The sequence below is a fragment of the Coregonus clupeaformis genome, unplaced genomic scaffold (assembly GCF_020615455.1).
Source record: "Coregonus clupeaformis isolate EN_2021a unplaced genomic scaffold, ASM2061545v1 scaf0026, whole genome shotgun sequence".
Lineage (NCBI taxonomy): Eukaryota > Metazoa > Chordata > Actinopteri > Salmoniformes > Salmonidae > Coregonus > Coregonus clupeaformis.
In genome coordinates, this window is record NW_025533481.1 from 250,082 (window position 1) to 272,066 (window position 21,985).

Here is a 21,985-nt window from a genome sequence, read left to right on the forward strand (position 1 = left end):
CCCTCGGGACCACCCATTCACTATTCAACCCTCATCCCCTGTGTAATTCAAAAGTATCCTTTGGAGCCGATTAATCATATTCAGAAACTATCTATCATATTCAGGCATATCTCTCCATCTCATCTGATGTCTGAGTCCAGGCTGTATGATTTCTCTGCATCTTGAATCAATCAGGATGTCCACATGTACAGTATACATTATTCAACAGACATACACATTCATATTACAACCCATCACTTTCATTTCCTTAATGTATGTGAGAGGCATACGAGACTGACAGTGTTTGGTGTGTGTGTGTGTGCATGTGTGTGTGTATGTGTTTGTGCATGTGTGTGTGTGTGTCTGTTTGTGCGTGTGTGTGTGTGTTTGTGCGTGTGTGTGTGTGTTTGTGCATGTGTGTGTGTGTGTGAGCTTCAGAGATGAAAGGGACATGCTGCACTAACACAACACACACACCTTAACAACAAAGGATCAATTACATAACTTGAATTCACTTGTTGCAGCCATGCTAGTGTGACAGACTTGATCTCAAACACACACGCACACGCACGCACACACGCACACATACACATACATGCACACACACACACACACACACTCCTAATACTGTTATCCTCACCGTGTGTTTGTGTGTGTGTGTGTGTGCGTGCGTGTGCGCGCGTGTGTGTTTGAGATCAAGTCTGTCACACTAGCATGGCTGCAACAAGTGAATTCAAGTTATGTAATTGATCCTTTGTTGTTAAGGTGTGTGTGTGTTGTGTTAGTGCAGCATGTCCCTTTCATCTCTGAAGCTCACACACATACACACATACACACACACTCTCCTACTACTGTTATCCTCACTGTGTGTGTGTGTGTGTGTGTGTGTGCATTTCAGTGTGTAAGTCTGTGTAGGAGTGTCGTTGTTTTGGCAGGCAGATCAGAGGGAGTGTGGTGTGTAGGCATGAAAGGGGGACTCAGCTCTGAGACGTTTGATGTAGAAGAACAACGTCTGCTGACAGACTGCCAAACCCTCTATCACCAGCCCGACACATGGCCCAGCCCACAAACTGTGTGTGTGTGTGTGTGTGTGTGTGAGTACAGGTATTATGCTCTGACTATTACCCTGCAGAAATAACTGTGGAGGAGTGTTAGGGTGAGTAAGCTCTCAGCTTCTATAAGAAGTGTTTCTTTCTTTGTTTGGTTTCAGAAGGCTGTGTGATGTCTCTCATTCAGTGTGTCTCTGGTTCTGAGGTTTAGAAGGCTGTGTGATGTCTCTCATTCAGTGTGTCTCTGGTTCTGAGGTTTAGAAGGCTGTGTGATGTCTCTCATTCAGTGTGTCTCTGGTTCTGAGGTTTAGAAGGCTGTGTGATGTCTCTCCTACAGCATATATCTGGTTCTGAGGTGAATGGAGGGGCAAAGGGACAGATCTCTCTCTGACAACTGACAGAAAGTGAGAAGAAAAGAGAAGGGAAGAGATGTGGACTTACAGAACATAAAGGTGACAGGCTGAAATAAATAAGGCTGGTGTCTTTGCCACATAGAGAATCTGAACATGTTCTGATCTTTCTGCTCCGTCTCAGTGTTTTTTCTGCAAGGTCACCGTAGTACAATCTATGGGACAGGGGTGCTGACTACACAGTAGTGTATTACTCAGGTGGGGACAGGGGACAGGGGCATTTGGGTCACAGCCTAGAGTGGACAGACTCATTGATACGGTAAGGTTTTAGGGTGACTGAATTAACTATTGATCCGAGGATGTTTGGAGACAGGAGCTAGTGGGCTGGACTGACCCACATATTAGTTATAGGGGTGACTGGATTATACTATTGATTTGGTAGAGGAGGGGGGGATGGAGTTGTCTAGATTCAATAGTGTGTCCAGTAGCGGGGGGTCTGCTGCCTAGTGGCTCATTTAATAATGTTACAGTGGCATTATGCCTGCCTCCCAAATGGCAACCCTATATAGTGCACTACTTTATATGGAATAAGGTACCATTTGGGATGCATCCATGATGTCATCATATCAGGGTCTCAGAGGTCTGGAGTGGCTAGTGTCCTTCTCTCTCCAATGGCTTTGGATTGTAGCCAAGACTGAGGGCCACCTATTTGGCGATGAAACTAAATCAATTCAGTGTCAATATGCAAGTTGAAGAGAGTGAGCGAGAGAGAAAGAGAGTGAGCGAGAGAGAGATAGCACAGTAAACAAAAAACGATCTGTGCTACATGATCAATATTTCGATATGCAGCTCAGAGGGTTTGGGGGAGAATCGGGACCAAAGCTAAAACGGCTACATAATAGAAATCTAATCAGACACATCGGGAGATTAGCCAGCTATCTGGATCAGACCGTTTTAAATTAAACTATTAAGTGACAAAATAAAAAGGACTCGCTCAATCTAGGGGTTGGAGTTGGAGACGCTAATATAGATTTATCCACCCGTTCTCTCTCCCTCTCCATTTGTTCATCTATTCTTTTAGTGGTAGTATTGAGTGGAACAGAGAAGGGCTGAATAGGGATATTGACATCTGAGCTAGCTGGGTTTTCTGCTGAATTGTGTGGTGAGAGACTTCTGATATCCATACATTGACTGGAGCTGGGGCCTGGGTAGGGTTGACTGGTGCTGGGCCTGGGTAGGATTGACTGGTGCTGGGCCTGGGTAGGTTTGACTGGAGCTGGGGCCTGGGTAGGTTTGACTGGAGCTGGGGCCTGGGTAGGGTTGACTGGAGCTGGGGCCTGGGTAGGGTTGACTGGCACTGGGCCTGGGTAGGGTTGACTAGACTAGGGCCTGGGTAGGTTTGACTGGAGCTGGGTCCTGGGTAGGGTTGACTGGAGCTGGGGCCTGGGAAGGATTGACTGGAGCTGGGGCCTGGGTAGGATTGACAGGAGCTGGGCCTGGGTAGGGTTGACTGGACTAGGGCCTGGGTAGGGTTGACTGGAGCTGGGGCCTGGGTAGGTTTGACTGGAGCTGGGGCCTGGGTAGGGTTGACTGGAGCTGGGGCCTGGGTAGGGTTGACTGGACTAGGGCCTGGGTAGGATTGACTGGAGCTGGGGCCTGGGTAGGTTTGACTGGACTAGGGCCTGGGTAGGGTTGACTGGAGCTGGGGCCTGGGTAGGGTTGACTGGACTAGGGCCTGGGTAGGATTGACTGGAGCTGGGGCCTGGGTAGGGTTGACTGGACTAGGGCCTGGGTAGGATTGACTGGAGCTGGGGCCTGGGTAGGTTTTACTGGACTAGGGCCTGGGTAGGATTGACTGGAGCTGGGCCTGGGTAGGGTTGACTGGACTAGGGCCTGGGTAGGGTTGACGGGAGCTGGGCCTGGGTAGGTATGACTGGAGCTGGGCAGGATTGACTGGATCCCATACCATAGGAGTGAAGAGGGTTAGGGTTACCATACCATAGGAGTGAAGAGGGTTAGGGTTACCATACCACAGGAGTGGAGAGGGTTAGGGTTACCATATCATAGGAGTGAAGAGGGTTAGGGTTACCATACCATAGGAGTGGAGAGGGTTAAGGTTACCATACCACAGGAGTGGAGAGGGTTAGGGTTACCATACCATAGGAGTGGAGAGGGTTAAGGTTACCATACCATAGGAGTGGAGAGGGTTAAGGTTACCATACCATAGGAGTGGAGAGGGTTAGGGTTAGGGTTACCATACCATAGGAGTGGAGAGGGTTAAGGTTAGGGTTACCATATCATAGGAGTGGAGAGGGTTAGGGTTACCATACCATAGGAGTGAAGAGGGTTAGGGTTACCATACCATAGGAGTGGAGAGGGTTAAGGTTACCATACCACAGGAGTGGAGAGGGTTAGGGTTAGGGTTACCATACCATAGGAGTGGAGAGGGTTAAGGTTACCATACCACAGGAGTGGAGAGGGTTAGGGTTACCATACCATAGGAGTGAAGAGGGTTAGGGTTACCATACCATAGGAGTGGAGAGGGTTAAGGTTACCATACCACAGGAGTGGAGAGGGTTAGGGTTAGGGTTACCATACCATAGGAGTGGAGAGGGTTAGGGTTAGGGCTACCATACCATAGGAGTGGAGAGGGTTAGGGTTACCATACCACAGGAGTGGAGAGGGTTAGGGTTACCATACCATAGGAGTGGAGAGGGTTAGGGTTACCATACCACAGGAATGGAGAGGGTTACGGTTAGGGTTACCATACCATAGGAGTGGAGAGGGTTAGGGTTACCATACCACAGGAGTGGAGAGGGTTAGGGTTAGGGTTACCATACCATAGGAGTGGAGAGGGTTAGGGTTACCATACCACAGGAGTGGAGAGGGTTAGGGTTAGGGTTACCATATCATAGGAGTGGAGAGGGTTAGGCTTACCATACCATAGGTTTGTGTGGACAGGGAAAGAATATCAGATTGTTCATAACTAAAGAGGGAAATAATATCAGATTGTTCATAACTAAAGAGGGAAAGAATATTCGATTGTTCATAACTAGAGAGGGAAATAATATCAGATTGTTCATAACTAGAGAGGGAAAGAATATCAGATTGTTGACAACTAGACAAGGAAAGAATCTCTCTCTCTTACCCTCAACCCCCCCCCCCCCCTCCTCTTTCCCCTCCCTCCTTGTCTCACCTCCTCTTCAGCCTGAGTCGTACCACACCAAGCAGTGCTCTGATCGATGAGACAGCACGCCACATGGATCAACCCCACCTTTGCACACACACTCATGCTTACTCTTCTACACACGCAGACACAGTGTCTGTGAGGGAAATAGAGATTGGCTGAAGCTTGGTGATTGGCCAGGGCCGCTAAGATGTTAGGACGCTCTTTGGTGTGTGTGTGACTCCCTAGACGGGCCATCCGCCTCCTTGCCTGAGGAGTCAGGATCAGCATCAGCCACTCATACCACCTGGGGTGCCACACACACATGCACATGCACGTGCACACACTAGGCTGGCGAACACACACACGCACGTGCGCACGCACACACACACACACATACACACTGGTCCTCTGTGGCTCAGTTGGCAGAGCATGGCGCTTGCAACACTAGGATTGTGGGTTCGATTCCCGCTGGGGCCACTAATACAAAAAATGGATGCATGCATGACTGTAAGTCACTTTGGATAAAAGTGTCTGCTAAATGGCATATATAATTATATATATATATATTACAAACACACACACACTCCTTGGTAGACCTGGCAGTCGGCTCCCCTGTGGAGGTTGGCATCCCACAGTTCCTATCAGGAGGTACAGATTATCCCCTCACACACTGGCACAGAATGTTAATCCAGCCCAGTCTACAGCTGATGTAGGGTTAAATCTGGATCCCCTGTAATATCTGGTTTCCTCTCCCATCATTCCCAGTCTACAGCTGATATAGGGTTAAATCTGGATCCCCTATAATACCTGGTTCCCTCTCCCATCACCCCCAGTCTACAGCTGATGTAGGGTTAAATCTGGATCCCCTGTAATATCTGGTTCCCTCTCCCATCACCCCCAGTCTACAGCTGATGTAGGGTTAAATCTGGATCCCCTATAATATCTGGTTCCCTCTCCCATCACCCCCAGTCTACAGCTGATGTAGGGTTAAATCTGGATCCCCTATAATATCTGGTTCCCTCTCCCATCATTCCCAGTCTACAGCTGATGTAGGGTTAAATCTGGATCCCCTGTAATATCTGGTTCCCTCTCCCATCATTCCCAGTCTACAGCTGATGTAGGGTTAAATCTGGATCCCCTATAATATCTGGTTCCCTCTCCCATCATTCCCAGTCTACAGCTGATGTAGGGTTAAATCTGGATCCCCTATAATACCTGGTTCCCTCTCCCATCACCCCCAGTCTACAGCTGATGTAGGGTTAAATCTGGATCCCCTATAATATCTGGTTCCCTCTCCCATCACCCCCAGTCTACAGCTGATGTAGGGTTAAATCTGGATCCCCTGTAATATCTGGTTTCCTCTCCCATCATTCCCAGTCTACAGCTGATGTAGGGTTAAATCTGGATCCCCTGTAATATCTGGTTTCCTCTCCCATCATTCCCAGTCTACAGCTGATGTAGGGTTAAATCTGGATCCCCTATAATATCTGGTTTCCTCTCCCATCATTCCCAGTCTACAGCTGATGTAGGGTTAAATCTGGATCCCCTATAATATCTGGTTCCCTCTCCCATCACCCCCAGTCTACAGCTGATGTAGGGTTAAATCTGGATCCCCTATAATATCTGGTTCCCTCTCCCATCACCCCCAGTCTACAGCTGATGTAGGGTTAAATCTGGATCCCCTATAATATCTGGTTCCCTCTCCCATCATTCCCAGTCTACAGCTGATGTAGGGTTAAATCTGGATCCCCTGTAATATCTGGTTCCCTCTCCCATCATTCCCAGTCTACAGCTGATGTAGGGTTAAATCTGGATCCCCTATAATATCTGGTTCCCTCTCCCATCATTCCCAGTCTACAGCTGATGTAGGGTTAAATCTGGATCCCCTGTAATATCTGGTTCCCTCTCCCATCATTCCCAGTCTACAGCTGATGTAGGGTTAAATCTGGATCCCCTATAATATCTGGTTCCCTCTCCCATCATTCCCAGTCTACAGCTGATGTAGGGTTAAATCTGGATCCCCTATAATATCTGGTTCCCTCTCCCATCATTCCCAGTCTACAGCACAAACACACACACACCTCAGTAAAGTGTCAGAAAACACACTACATTTACTCTGAACACCCTCACCCTCGCTTTCCCTGGAGGCTTTCAGAAGGTGATAGTAAGGAAAGTAATTTCTGTTATCTACCCCCCCCTCTCTCTCTCTCTCTCTCTCTCCCTCTCTCTCTCCCTCTCTCTCTCCCTCACTTTCTCTCTCTCCCTCAATCTCTATAAGCATACTCACAAATGCAGGCATGCAGGAAAACAACATCACAATAAAACATTATACTATTGTTGACTACTCTCACTGCAGACTGACATCAGTGGTTACGTCATTTCATTAACAGTCTATTTAGACCACAGGTGTTAAACTCATTCCACGGAGGGCCGAGTGTCTGAGGGTTATTGCTCCTCCCTTGTACTTGATTGATGAATTAAGGTCACTAATTAGGAATGAACTCCTCTCACCTGGTTGTCTAGGTCTTAATCAAAAGGAAAAACCAAACATCTGCAGACACTAGGGCTCTCCATGGAATGAGTTAGACACTCCTGATTTTGACTATGTAGGGTTCATGGACAGCGCGACAGTGGTAGTTGACGAAAACTGACATTCACCAAACACCAAACAAGACCAAATCACTCAATCTGACCCCCCCCTAATGACAAGGGTTAAAGACACCTAAAGACACAGACAAATAAGCTTTACTCAAGGACAAACCACAAACAAGCTGCAACACATTATCTGGATGAAGGAGAGAGGTCATCATGAAAACAACCACTCTGTTGTAGACACACACACACAGTGAGACTTACTGATGATACGGTCAATGTATTGGTCTTCATCCTCATCGTCCTCCAGGTATGCTGGGAGAGGGGGAGCGAAGGAAAGAAAGAACAGAAAAACAGAACAGAAAAACCATAAGATGAGCATGCATCAATATGACACAGTCAAGAAGACAGAAAGACATAAACAGACAAACACACGTATACTGTACAAGCACACACACACATACACACGCACCCACATACACACACACCCACATACACACACACCCACACACACACGCACCCACATACACACACACCCACATACACACGCACACACAAATCACTTGTATACACGCTACACAAAAACACTGCCCTCCTCCACACTCGCGTACATAAATTAGCCTTCTCTCTCCTCTCTGTCTGTTCTGATCAATACTCTGTTGTACAGCAGCACACTGTTATTAAGGAGGGTTATAGTCTGCTGCCCTCCATACCTCACTCCAACAACCTCTTAATGAGTCAGACAGATAGAATAACCCTAACCCTCCAATATAACAGTCACTCCAACAACCCCTAACCCTCCAATATAACAGTCACTCCAACAACCCCTTACTGAGTCAGAGAGATAGAATAACCCTAACCCTTGTCATGATTTGCCCTCATGGGTTGAGGATCAAACATGCCGGCCAGGCAAAGGTTTGTACACGGCCTTTCCTAGGGGCCAGTTTTACCATGCAGACTTTCTCTTCCTTGCCAACTAGGTGAAAAATCTGTCGATGTGCCCTTGAGCAAGGCACTTAACCCTAATTGCTCCTGTAAGTCGCTCTGGATAAGAGCGTCTGCTAAATGACTAAAATGTAAATGTAATGAAGTATTGGGAGAAAGAACCCTTTTGTTAACAAAGGAAGTCTTCCTGCCAAAACTCCAACATCCAAAAGTGTGAATGTGTGAAATGGTTGGTGGGGACTTAAAGAACAATCATGTCAAATTCGTTACTATGTTGTGATGTAATTAAAGATGGTGGAACGACATAACTGTATCTCTGGGGGGGTACACCTCCCAGTTATGAGGTTTGCATCTAATTGTTGTATAAAACGAATGATTAAATATAATAATACTTTTGTGAAGATGACAATGTGATTTTTGCATTTTAGATGAGATGATTGTTTTCCATTTGATTTGTTCTCAGCCCAGATGACCACAAACATGATGGAACGCCCCTTTTACCCCGAGTGCATAAAAAGCCTCGAGACGAAATTCACCTCAGACCAGCAGACGTGAAGTGTGAGCCAAACGTTGCAAATGGTTGAATTTCTACCAGACCAGTAAGCCCCACGACTTAAAATGGTTGACAATCTATAAGACTACACGTTACAAAATGGTTAGACTAGAAAGACCAGAAAACGTGAGACGTTAGTCCACACGTTTGACATGGAGAAACTCTGAAACCCTCAACCTCTACACGAGGTGAAGAAAAAGACTAGGCACTAGACCTTATCATCTCAGTCTGCAGCTGGCATGTATAGTCGTCTAGAGAACTTTCACTAAAGACACGGATACATTAAAGTAAGTCACGTCACAACACCCTCAATTATAACAGTCACTCCAACAACCCCTTACTGAGTCAGAGAGATGGCACAACCCTAAACCTCCAATATAACAGTCACCAACCACCAGAGTCAGAGAGATGGCACAACCCTAACCCTCCAATATAACAGTCACCAACCACCAGAGTCAGAGAGATGGCACAACCCTAACCCTCCAATATAACAGTCACTCCAACAACCCCTTACTGAGTCAGAGAGATGGCACAACCCTAACCCTCCAATATAACAGTCACCAACCACCAGAGTCAGAGAGATGGCACAACCCTAACCCTCCAATATAACAGTCACTCCAACCACCAGAGTCAGAGAGATGGCACAACCCTAACCCTCCAATATAACAGTCACCAACCACCAGAGTCAGAGAGATGGCACAACCCTAACCCTCCAATATAACAGTCACTCCAACCACCAGAGTCAGAGAGATGGCACAACCCTAACCCTCCAATATAACAGTCACCAACCACCAGAGTCAGAGAGATAGAGAAACAACGGTATTTATAGATTAAACTGGTGTTGCTGTGTCGTGTTGTTTAATACATGAAGTGGATGTGTATGTGCTTCAGTATGTGTGCGTGTCACGCCCTGACCTGGAGAGACTGTTATTCTCGAGGTAGTTTGGTCAGGGTGTGAATATCATGTGTGTGTATTTCTATGTGTACTTTCTATATTTGTCGCTCGTTGTCTCTGATTGGGGATCATACTTAGGCAGCCAGTTTTCCTGCCTGGGTTGTGGGATCTTGTTTGTGTTTCGGTGAGTTTGGCTTGTTTGTATATAGCCTTCCGACGTCACGTTTCGTTGCTTTTTTGTTGTTTTGTCAGTGTGTATTCAGTTAATAAACATGTTCGCATACCACGCTGCACCTTGGTCTGACCCGTCTCTCAACGACCATGACAGTGCGTGTAGTGACTGTTGTGTGTGTGTGTGTGTGTATTTAAGTCTATGTTGTTACAGGCCTGGCAGTAGCTCTCTAGATATCTCTCTAGAACCTGTTATAACACTATATAGACCTTCTCACCCTGGCCTGCCTGCATCACAGTCTTCACACACAATCAGGTAGCAACACAACCAGACCAGACCCCCTGATCCAACCAGAGCCCCTCTGGTGGCCACCACCAGACAGGGGCCCCAAGGGACACAACAGGGAGTGGTCCACCAGCAGAAATGGACTGTATAGTAAATTGATAGGGCAGACACAGAAACAGAATCTGCCTGGATTACTTTCCCAAAATGTCCACATTTTGCTGAAATCCTGGTTGGAAGAATCCCAGAATCGTGAGGGAATAAGCAGGGAAGTCCGGAAAATTCCAACCAGGATTTCTGGAAAACCAGGGAATTTTTGAAAAGTTACCGTTATTTTACAACCCTAGCTGGGCTAATAATTTTTAAAGCCCCTGTCACGGATTCTGCAGAGGCTGCTCCTCCTCCTTGCTCGGGCAGGCTTCGGCGTTCGTCGTCCCCAGAGTACTAGCTACTGCCGTTCGATGTTATCGGTGTTTGTTTAGTTTTGTCTGTATTGTTTACACCTGTTCGTCATTATTTTTGATTGTTTCCCTTATATTACCCCTGTCTCTCATCAGGATATTGTGTGTGATAGTTTTCCCTTCACGTATGTATTTTTAGTGAGCGGGTTATTTCCTCCCTGCGTGGAGTTATTTCTGTGTTCTTATGGTCCTTATCGGATTAAAGTACGTGTCCGAGAGTTCTGTGTCCTGCGCCTGACTTCTTCAACCGCATCTCACCGACAGTCGTGACAGCCCCAGCTTACAGATACATAACATGAAAAAATTGATTTCCGTTACTGTCTACAATTAACGGTTGCTCGAGATGTCTGAAAGGTTTGAAAGGTTTTGAAAACAAAATCAACTTTAACTAAGCTCTCCAAAAGCTACCTGTACTATTACATTCTAAATCATAATAAAGTAAGAGAAACCTCAAATTGAAAGTAATCAGCTTCCTGAACAGTGTGCACTGTACTTTTATATTCTAACTTAGAGAGAGCAAGAGAGAGAGAGAGAGAGAGAGAGAGCTGAATCGAGATCGAGAGAGTTAGATCGAGAGAGATAGAGCCAAAGAGGCAGATCGAGAGAGAGAGGGAGAGCGAGAGAGAGAGAGAGAGTCTTGATCTGTCTCTCTCGATCTCATTTTCAGCTTTCTCCCTCTCTGTCATGAGCCCTCTCACTCCACCGGGTTACCACCTTAATGTGTTTCCACTATCTTCCACTCTGCTCATCTCTCTCTCTCTACTCAGCCTAACGAGCTCCACCTGTTCCTGCTCTGCTCGGCTCTAATTACTCTGCCAGCTGCGCTGCATTACCCACTAACCTCTCCCAGTATTTAAAGTCCCGTCTTTCAGCTCTCCTTTGTCAGATCGTCTGCAAAGCTCACACCCGGAACCTGTGTGCTCGCGCTTCTGGCTCACCCTTGTTTTGTGACCCCGGACCTGCCTGATTCTTGGATACTCTTCTGCCCCAGGAAAACCAGACCTGCTCTCTGCCATTACGACTCCTGACTACTCTTCGACCCCGGTAACTCTGACCAGCCTTCTGCCTTGCTACTACGTTTTTGGATTTCCCTTGAACTGTACTTCTGCCTTGTTTCATCCGCCCCGTTGTGTCTGTGTTTCCTCCCCCCCCAGGACTTCTGGACCACCAACCACCGGCGTCATCGGACGCATCGCTGCCACTGGGGGGGGGCACAGACCCAGCACATTGGACGGGATAACCCCTGGAGCCTTCACTCACTCCCTACTTCCCTTTTCCCTTAAGTTTTAATAAACTTTCTGGTGTGACGCAATTGTGGTCCTCTTGTCGTCTGTCTGAACCGTGACACTCTCTCTCTTTCTGTCTTGATCTGTCTCTCTTTCGTGAAAGAGAGACATATCAAGACAGAGAGAGAGAGAAAGCAGAAGCAAGATCGAGTGAGCGCTAGAAAGAGAAAGAAAGAGAGATCAAAACAGAGAGAGAGGGTCAGAGAGAGCGAGAGAACAAGAACCTGGACTTCACCAAAGAAATCTGAAATACAGACATTGTCAGAGAGAGAGTGAGAGAGAGAGTGAGAGAGAGAGATATATACAGTTAAAGTAGGAAGTTTACATACACCTTAGCCAAATACATTTAAACTCAGTTTTTCACAATTCCTGACATTTAATCCTAGTAAAATGTCCCTGTCTTCGGTCAGTTAGGATCACTACTTTATTTTAAGAATATGAAATGTCTGAATAATAGTAGAGAGAATGATTTATTATTTCAGCTTTTATTTCTTTCATCACATTCCCAGTGGGTCAGAAGTTTACATACACTCAATTCGAATTTGGTAGCATTGCCTTTAAATTGTTTAACTTGGGTCAAACGTTTCGGGTAGCCTTCCACAAGCTTCCCACAATAAGTTGGGTGAATTTTGGCCCATTCATCCTGACAGAGCTGGTGTAACTGAGTCAGGTTTGTAGGCCTCCTTGCTCGCACACACTTTTTCAGTTCTGCCCACATATTTTCTATAGGATTGAGGTCAGGGCTTTGTGATGGCCACTCCAATACCTTGACTTTGTTGTCCTTAAGCCATTTTGCCACAACTTTGGAAGTATGCTTGGGGTCATTGTCAATTTGGAAGACCCATTTGTGACCAAGCTTTAACTTACATTGAAATTTACATTTACATTTTAGTCATTTAGCAGACGCTCTTATCCAGAGCGATACATTATTTTATGTACTGGCCCCCCGTGGGAATTGAACCAACAACCCTGGCGTTGCAAACGCCATTCTCTACCAACTGAGCTACATCCCTGCCGGCCATTCCCTCCCCTACCGTGGACGACGCAGGGCCAATTATGCGCCTCCCCATGGGTCTCCTGGTCACGGCCGGCTACGACAGAGCCGGCCGTGACTGATGTCTTGAGATATTGCTTCAATACAGTGGGGGAAAAAAGTATTTAGTCAGCCACCAATTGTGCAAGTTCTCCCACTTAAAAAGATGAGAGAGGCCTGTAATTCTCATCATAGGTACACGTCAACTATGACAGACAAATTGAGATTTTTTTTTCCAGAAAATCACATTGTAGGATTTTTATGAATTTATTTGCAAATTATGGTGGAAAATAAGTATTTGGTCACCTACAAACAAGCAAGATTTCAGGCTCTCACAGACCTGTAACTTACCTGTATTAATGGCACCTGTTTGAACTTGTTATCAGTATAAAAGACACCTGTCCACAACCTCAAACAGTCACACTCCAAACTCCACTATGGCCAAGACCAAAAAGCTGTCAAAGGACACCAGAAACAAAATTGTAGACCTGCACCAGGCTGGGAAGACTGAATCTGCAATAGGTAAGCAGCTTGGTTTGAAGAAATCAACTGTGGGAGCAATTATTAGGAAACGGAAGACATACAAGACCACTGATAATCTCCCTCGATCTGGGGCTCCACGCAAGATCTCACCCCGTGGGGTCAAAATGATCACAAGAACGGTGAGCAAAAATCCCAGAACCACACGGGGGACCTAGTGAATGACCTGCAGAGAGCTGGGACCAAAGTAACAAAGCCTACCATCAGTAACACACTACGCCGCCAGGGACTCAAATCCTGCAGTGCCAGACGTGTCCCCCTGCTTAAGCCAGTACATGTCCAGGCCCGTCTGAAGTTTGCTAGAGTGCATTTGGATGATCCAGAAGAGGATTGGGAGAATGTCATATGGTCAGATGAAACCAAAATATAACTTTTTTGGTAAAAAACTCAACTCGTCGTGTTATGAGGACAAAGAATGCTGAGTTGCATCCAAAGAACACCATACCTACTGTGAAGCATGGGGGGTGGAAACATCATGCTTTGGGGCTTTTTTCTGCAAAGGGACCAGGACGACTGATCCGTGTAAAGGAAAGAATGAATGGGGCCATGTATCGTGAGATTTTGAGTGAAAACCTCCTTCCATCAGCAAGGGCATTGAAGATGAAACGTGGCTGTGTCTTTCAGCATGACAATGATCCCAAACACACTGCCCGGGCAACGAAGGAGTTGCTTTGTAAGAAGCATTTCAAGGTCCTGGAGTGGCCTAGCCAGTCTCCAGATCTCAACCCCATAGAAAATCTTTGGAGGGAGTTGAAAGTCCGTGTTGCCCAGCGACAGCCCCAAAACATCACTGCTCTAGAGGAGATCTGCATGGAGGAATGGGCCAAAATACCAGCAACAGTGTGTGAAAACCTTGTGAAGACTTACAGAAAACGTTTGACCTGTGTCATTGCCAACAAAGGGTATATAACAAAGTATTGAGAAACTTTTGTTATTGACCAAATACTTATTTTCCACCATAATTTGCAAATAAATTCATTAAAAATCCTACAATGTGATTTTCTGGATTTTTTTGTCTCATTTTGTCTGTCATAGTTGACGTGTACCTATGATGAAAATTACAGGCCTCTCTCATCTTTTTAAGTGGGAGAACTTGCACAATTGGTGGCTGACTAAATACTTTTTTCCCCCACTGTATATATATATATAGAGAGAGAGAGAGTGAGAGAGAGAGAGAGAGAGAGAGAGAGAGAGAGAGAGAGAGAGAGAGAGAGAGAGAGAGAGAGAGAGAGAGAGAGAGAGAGAGAGAGAGAGAGAGAGTGAGAGAGAGAGTGAGAGAGAGCGAGAGAGAGAGAGATGTAGCTGACAGAGACAGGGGCTGGGTTAGGAGAAATAAAGGGCAGTCTAAATGTAGAGACACCTTTTCATTCACTAATTAAGCAATTAATACATGCTGTCAACTGGTCAGACATCCAAGATTTATTACACAAACCATTATGGAGAGCGGAGGGAGGGAGGGAGGGAGGGAGGGAGGGAGCGTCCTCCCTAAATCCAGGCAAATTAACATGCAGGTAAGAGTTAGCTTAGGTACGCGGAAGTGTGTGTGTGTGTGTGTGTGTGTGTGTGTGTGTGTGTGTGTGTGTGTGTGTGTGTGTGTGTGTGTGTGTGTGTGTGTGTGTGTGTGTGTGTGTGTGAGTGAGTGAGTGAGTGAGTGAGTGAGTGAGTGAGTGAGTGAGTGAGTGAGTGAGTGAGTGACTGAATGAGTGAGTGTATGTGTCCCCTGTAGCTCAGTTGGTAGTGCATGGCGCTTGCAACGCCAGGGTTGTGGGTTCGTTTCCCACGGGGGGCCAGTATGAAAAAATTTATGCACTCACTAACTGTAAATCGCTCTGGATAAGAGCATCTGCTAAATGACTAAAGTGTGAGTGAGTGTGTGTTTTGTGTGTGTATGTGTTACAGGGGAATTGATTAGCAAACACAAAGCCAATTGTGTTTGATTCTGTTTGTTTCGTTAAGATATGTTGTTTAATGAACAGAACCCGAAGCCTGCCAATTTGTCAGAACACACGCACAAACACACACACACACACACACACATTCACACACACACACAGGCCATAAAAGCAGTCCCCTCCACTTCATCCTAAATCAATGTCCAGGCTCTGCTCTAGTCTTATTTCATCTAATGCATGTTTTAATGTCCTTCAGATCAATGCAATGGGGATCTGAGCGCCAGCCGCTGCGGCAGGAATTTACTCTCCTATTCCCTGTTAATCCACAGGGCCGTTTTATGAGGCTGCGCGCCGCGTGACAGTAAATCTCTTTCCCTACCGGTATGGCCAAATTAAAAGAGCCAATGCTGCTTCCTACTTTTTTGTTTGTTTGTTGGGGTTGTGTTGGTTGATCAAACTGGACTGGATCAATGTCCTCTGGGCTGGGCTTTAATGGGCTTTTGAAGCATCTATAAATGTGTCTGTTCGTTACTGCACAACTTTATTCAATACAGTGCTCAAATGCCTGAGGTGGATTTTCAGAGACTAACATCTTGCTACATAAGCCTGTTGCTTGCTTGCTGTCTGTATTTGTGTGTGTGTGTGCAGGTGTGTGTGGTAAGGGAAACTTTCCTTGCAAATACGCACACACACACTCTCTTTCTCTCTCCCACAAACACACACACACACACACACACACACACACATACGTGTTTATAGACAATATCAGGACTTATGACAAAAATGTGACATATTGGGACATGCCTTTCCCAAGGTCCAAGAGACCTGGGAATCAGAATAGTTTGGTCCCATGATTCTAGGAATACATCCATCTGTTGAGATTTTGTCTAGGGCTATATTTTGTTCAGACCTGATTTTAATAGTATATATGAGGACTTTTTCGGGTTCATGTGACATATAAGGCCCATAGCAACAGCAGCCCGTAGATACACACTGATTTTCAGGTTGATGTGACTTATGAAGAACCTGTAAATAGGGTCTGTATTTGAACGTGGTTCCGGTTACATGTTGAAATGTCTGCATAAGAATCATAGGTGTACAATACTTAACTAAAGCTTTAAAACAATTATAATAATAATCATGCTCACCAGATAGGTAACCTTCAACAGAAATACCTATCCATGTTCACATAGCTCATAAATATAATATATTCTCAGTCTACTGTTTAAGTCGTATTATTGTTATTTATAACAATACATTTGCAGTCAATATTCATGTAAAAAAAGAGGGAACACTTTATGCCTTACTTTTATTGAGTGCCAGCGAAAATATACAAATTAACAAATCAATTGAACACCCAGAATAGACCACCTACACTTTGCCTCCTTCCCTGCTATGCACAAGGCAGTAGAAATGGCATGTTTGAAATGAATGAGAAACTCTCTATTAAAGCATCCAGCTTCTATGAAACATGACAGTGTACATTCAGCTAACCTGTCTAAATAACATAGGGATTTACATCATAGTTACATAGTGCAAGTTACCATACACAAGGCCTGTTACAAGCACCCATTGAAATGGTAATAGTTTAACAGTAATTTAAACACCTTGCCACATTCAACAACTTGTGGTTAAGAACAAAGTGCTTCTGAAAACTTGGGAACAATAACAATCCCTTTAAGTACTGTTTATCTCTTTTCCCTGTCAATGAGAGCAGAGTATTAACCTATATCATCAACTGTTATCCCAAAAAAATGTGACCATTAGTGGCAAACATATGCTCATTAATAGCCCTCAATTATACATAAACATACAAACATGTGGGATCTACAGTCGAGCCTATGTGGCATGTTTGTACAAGAACCAACAATATAAATCATTTAAGGAAAATAAAATAATATGAACATGAAACCCACAGATATTAACACTATCTGAGGAGAAGCTCATTGAAATTGGAATTGAATGGTACCTGAGCTACAGTTGGCATGCTCTAGTTCTATCTATTCATCTTCCTTTTTTAATGCTACATTTCTGTTGTGGATGTAGTATTTGATAGCAACCCCAGTCTCTGTCTTTCAGAGCTACTGGCTCTGCTTGGAGGCAGGAGTCACAGTCCTTTTCACCTGGTATTCTGCAGCTTGTTATGAAATTAAGCAAATGCCACTCAACAGCTTTCACTTCATCACCTGTCCACTTGCTTCTCACCTTCACAGCTTTCATAAATGGAAACAAAATACAACTGATTAACAATGAGCTCTGCTAAAGTGACAAATGGAGGATATGATACAAAGCATTCTAGTTAGTAGTTATATGATGTTATCAATACATGTGAATACAAAATGCTTACTAACCTTGCTTTCCTTTGGAGCACTTTGAGGATGCTTGGGATGTGACTATTTTACCATGTCTTGGTTGTGTGTTGCTCATGTGTACGTTATCCAAGGTGGTTGACTCAGGAGTGCCCTCCATGTTGTCCAGGGTGGTTGACTCAGAAGTGCCCTCCATGTTGTCCAGGGTGGTTGACTCAGAAGTGCCCTCCATGTTGTCCAGGGTGGTTGACTCTGGTGTTTGCCTCAGAAGTGTCTGGTCCCTAGAAGTCTCTGTTGTTGAGCCTTTGCAAAGTAATAATGAATGTATTTATGTTCTATGAGCTTCATGACAATACGTTTGCTTGCTTGTATTATTCACTGTAAACAACCTCAATGTCAGGCAATATGCAATTCTACATTAGATATTAACTGATATTTGAGATATAAACATAAACTGATTGCAAATCCATAAATGTGGAATTACTTATCACCACCAATGTGATTGTTTAAAAACAGATAGAGGATCATTTCGATAATCCCCACAGAAATGTGCATTTATGTGACATAACTTAAAGATATTACCACATATATGCAAGTCAGGATACCTTTGCATTGATGTAGGTCAGCAATGGTTTCTTCACTGGAATCATCATCACTCATTTCTACTTCATCTGGTTGGGTAAAAAACATTTACGGCCAATTATTTAAATTAAGGACTAACAACACTTATAATAGTTATATTTGAAGTGGGTAAAAACTATATTTCAAACAAAATGTTACCTTCAGGATTGACCTCAATGTCATCCAGCCCTTTCCCCTGCAGGTAAGGCAGTCTTCCTTTTTCGATTGCTATCAACAGTTTGCTGACTTTTGCGAGCTGCAGGGTACTCTCTGGAAGCCGATAGAATTCTCTATGGACACGGATGTCATGTCCTAGAAAGGTGGCAAGTTGATCCATTTCATTTTCTTTGAGGTTTAGTAGTGTGGACAAAGTGGCGACTTGTTTCCGCAATCTTGTTGAGGTGAGTGCCTCTGGGTTCTTTGCACCACATTGTTTGCATACTTGCGAAAGCAGTCGGAGCCTCTGTAATGGGAAAGGACACATGGCCGTGCAAACATGTACACATTTTCTTTGTGGACTTGACACTCTTTTCTGCTTATCAAGAGGAGGTCCATAGCAGTGATCATGTCAGGGGTTAGGTGTCTCCTGAGTGGCGCAGTGGTCTAAGGCACTGCATCGCAGTGCTAACTGTGCCACTAGAGATCCTGGTTCGAATCCAGGCTCTGTCGCAGCCGGCCGCGACAGGGAGACTCATGGGCGGCGCACAATTGGCCCAGCGTCGTCCAGGGTAGGGGAGGGAATGGCCGGCAAGGATGTAGCTCAGTTGATAGAGCATGGCGTTTGCAACGCCAGGGTTGTGGGTTCGATTCCCACGGGGGGCCAGTATAAAAAAATATGTATTCACTAACTGTAAGTCGCTCTGGATAAGAGCGTCTGCTAAATGACTAAAATGTAAAATGTAAAATGTTAGAAGCACTGGAACCTTTCTTGACCTTTTACCCCGAATCTCAACTCTCTCAAAGTGCTCTGCAAGCTTCCTCTCGAAGTCAGTAAGGCCCCTCACAATGTCTGGATTCAGCTCCGTAAGATCCCTGGATGTGAAAGACTGAAGCTCCATTTTTGAAACTTCCCCTTCCCTCCTTCTGTTAAATAGTACTACCTGCGTCAAAGTCACTTTAGCAAGATTTCCAAAGCTTTTGCTGTTGGGTTCTTCCTCAAGGTCCTTCATACACTTAGCACGCTCAGTAGCAAGAAACGTGTGCAGCACCGACACATCCTCTGTAAAGGGTAAAACCTGTGGTTTATTCCATTTGGCTTGTTGAAGTGTACCCAATGCGGCAGCTGAAATGGACTCTGTCCACTTTTTCTGATGTAAAGTGGCAAATTGCTTTGCAGACTCTGCAACAGCAGGGCGATTTGCAATGATGGCATTGCATTGAATAATGCCTGCAACTTTGGCTAAACTGTGTCCCAATTTCAAAGCCAATGATGGGATTTTATACGAGTTGCTTTCGACATCATAACCAGCAACATATCTTACTGCCTGTATCACATGGGGAAAGTTACAGGGCATAACAAGGACTTCGGTGCTCTTCAAAGGTGTTATAGCCCTTGCCGTTATCAATAGTCTTGCCATCTCTCTAATTTTTTGCCGTATGTAGTCATTCCTTCTCTCATATGGTTTCCTGGAATTCAACAGTGACTCGCCGATACAAAGGAATTCAGTTTCACTCCTTACAACCGAGGAAACGTCATCCTGGTTCATTTCACAAGCAATCTTCCAAACAGTTTCCTTAACTGAGTCAGGTCTTGGTAAGTGCAGTTGAATCCGTTTTCGCCCAACTTGAGGCTCTCCCTCAACAGACTTTTTCGGGCAGTTTCTCACATGTCTCCATAGGGAATTTCTTGCATACAGTCCTTCGCAAAATTTGCAGTGACGGTAGTCATCAGATGGTTTTGCATTACTAGGTATTTTACAGGCAACCATCTCTCCAGTGCCACAGCTTGCCACTTCAGTATTATGGTCAAAGTTTCATCTCTTCTTAAGAGAGCGTAACAACTCTCTTCTTTTGCGGGATCCTTTATTAAAACTGAAAGCCATTGCAACATCAGGCTTTTCACTGTGGATGGATTCGAGGGTGTCTTGCCAATTTATAATTGGCCTTTTTACAATAAAGACAAAATTGCTTCTTGTTGTACTTGCTTCCTTTTGCTGTTATTGACAAAGGTGTGACATTTATGGAGCTTTTCTGGTGTGATGTGTTCTCTGATGAATTGGCACTGCAGCTTATTACTGAAGTACAAGGATTGCTGCGCATCTTTGAATAACTTAATGTTCTTGGCTTCTCTGAACTGGTGGTACTATCCCCACTGTGTGCTGTAACATTCCCTAATGGTGTGTTCTCTGACAATTTGTGGTGGAGATTCTTTTCTGTGGTTTTATATTCCTTACTACAAGAACTTGTAGTACTTATAATAGAAGCATCCGAGGAATTGCCACATGAGACTGGAAGATAGTCTGCAGCATCCGAAGATTCATCAAGGTCTGAAGGAAAATGGAGAAAAAAAAAGCATCTAATTCTGTCAATAACTTTATACATGTATTAATACCTAGGGTATCATACTCCCTACAGTACCATCACATTGTGCATAACACCTACATACTCACAGAAAAATTTATTCTAGTAAACTGATTGAAAGACCTCTGTCTCTCAGCTATCTCTTCTCATAACGATCCTCACAACGATCATGACGGCGCCTCAGATTTTGCAGATGGCGTTTTTTTCTAAGCTGTACAAATTTCTACAATGTTTCCTCACATCAAAAATACCACAATGTGTTAACAAAGAATATGAACTATTTTATCTAATGACAAGAATGCAGCTTTCTTACCTGCTTTGCAATAGGACACTGGAAGGGTACAATTCCACTGGACTTGCTTGCCTTGAATGAAATTATGAAGAACACAGTACCGTAACAGTAAATTAGGATATTATACATTATACTGTATGTGAAAATAATTTGGGTTAAGAAATTGACAATACTGTTTTATAGATGACATATAAATGAAAAAATGAATATGTGGATCTGGGGTTTTTAAGCAAGACTCTATAGAAATGGTTAAAACTGTACAATATCTGCTAACCAACAATATGAGGACCGTGTAACACACACACTCTACTCTGGTTGGGTCATACCATATCGGGACGTCATCTGAAACACATTTACGTCTTGAACAGCCTTAGTACCAAATGAGGACTTGACGACTGAACACATCTAGAGTCAAGGTTCCTGACTTTGAGTTATCCTTTTGTTGTCAAAGAAAGCTCACAACCTTAAAAGTAATGTAAATGGATCAACTGCCATATAAATTAAATCACGCAAATTGATAAGAAATATGTTAAATGGGCAAAACATTGCCCCAAAAATACAAAAACATAGGCATTAGAGAGAATAAAGATTAATTTTATGTTTTGAGGGGCGGTTAGTTCTGTCAAATGGTCGGGCTAATTTTGTTTACGTTATGATATCGAAACAAGTTATGGGAATGTTGATTTTGTGAACATTTTACACAAAAGGTTGGTTGTAATACAGTAAAAAGCCATTTAATTCATATTTTGGAATGAACTGAGACAACAATTTAATTTAAATAGAAAAGATCTACAATAAATGTGTAATAACCTGTTGGAAGGATGAAGTGGATCTCTGTCTCACTTCTGGGTCTGCTGAAGGTTGAGCTGGGATCTTGTCACTTGGTGTCTGCAACGAAATACAACAATAACATGTCAGAAATATTGTGTTTTATAATATAGATCATATCTATTTAGTAAACTAATGATCATATTAAAGTTCAGTCACAATATATTCCTACCACCTGTCTATCATAATCGCCTTTGGGTTGAGACTCATTGCTGAG

The 21,985-nt window shown here is 44.3% G+C and overlaps 1 protein-coding gene and 2 long non-coding RNA genes across 8 annotated transcripts; all 3 read right to left on the reverse strand.

The window, feature by feature from the left end:
* Positions 1–580: 580 nt before the first annotated feature.
* On the reverse strand, positions 581–16,175 carry LOC123483100. Its single transcript, XR_006658073.1, has 3 exons — positions 15,922–16,175; positions 15,121–15,123; positions 581–597 (listed from the first exon to the last, which is right to left on the reverse strand). It is a non-coding gene; the product is annotated as an uncharacterized LOC123483100 (long non-coding RNA).
* Positions 16,176–16,488: 313 nt separating this feature from the next.
* Positions 16,489–18,701, reverse strand: LOC123483098. Of its 6 annotated transcripts, none has more exons than XR_006658070.1 (4): positions 18,288–18,701; positions 18,113–18,172; positions 17,550–17,810; positions 16,489–17,411 (listed from the first exon to the last, which is right to left on the reverse strand). XR_006658070.1 is itself a non-coding variant. In XM_045212575.1 (4 exons), exons 1-4 carry the CDS (start codon positions 18,610–18,612, stop codon positions 17,203–17,205), a joined length of 852 nt encoding a protein of 283 aa, XP_045068510.1. In that variant the 5' UTR covers positions 18,613–18,701; the 3' UTR covers positions 16,489–17,202. The 6 variants fall into 6 exon arrangements, 4 of the variants coding, with proteins under 4 accessions (XP_045068510.1, XP_045068511.1, XP_045068512.1 ...); XR_006658071.1 differs by having other exon boundaries at positions 18,090–18,178; XM_045212575.1 differs by having other exon boundaries at positions 18,113–18,169.
* Positions 18,702–20,211: 1,510 nt separating this feature from the next.
* Positions 20,212–21,783, reverse strand: LOC123483099. The gene is made up of 3 exons (XR_006658072.1): positions 21,751–21,783; positions 20,962–21,012; positions 20,212–20,614 (listed from the first exon to the last, which is right to left on the reverse strand). It is a non-coding gene; the product is annotated as an uncharacterized LOC123483099 (long non-coding RNA).
* Positions 21,784–21,985: the final 202 nt, after the last annotated feature.

Excerpts from the sequence above, each read along its gene's own strand:
- LOC123483098 (XM_045212574.1), bottom strand. The coding sequence starts at position 18,612 with ATGTGTCCTTTCCCATTACAGAGGCTCCGACTGCTTTCGCAAGTATGC. Across the intron at positions 17,811-18,112 it reads TGACCTACATCAATGCAAAG|GCTCAACAACAGAGACTTCT; the intron begins GTATCCTGACTT and ends TACTTTGCAAAG. Across the intron at positions 17,412-17,549 it reads GTGCTCCAAAGGAAAGCAAG|CTGTGAAGGTGAGAAGCAAG; the intron begins GTTAGTAAGCAT and ends CATTTATGAAAG.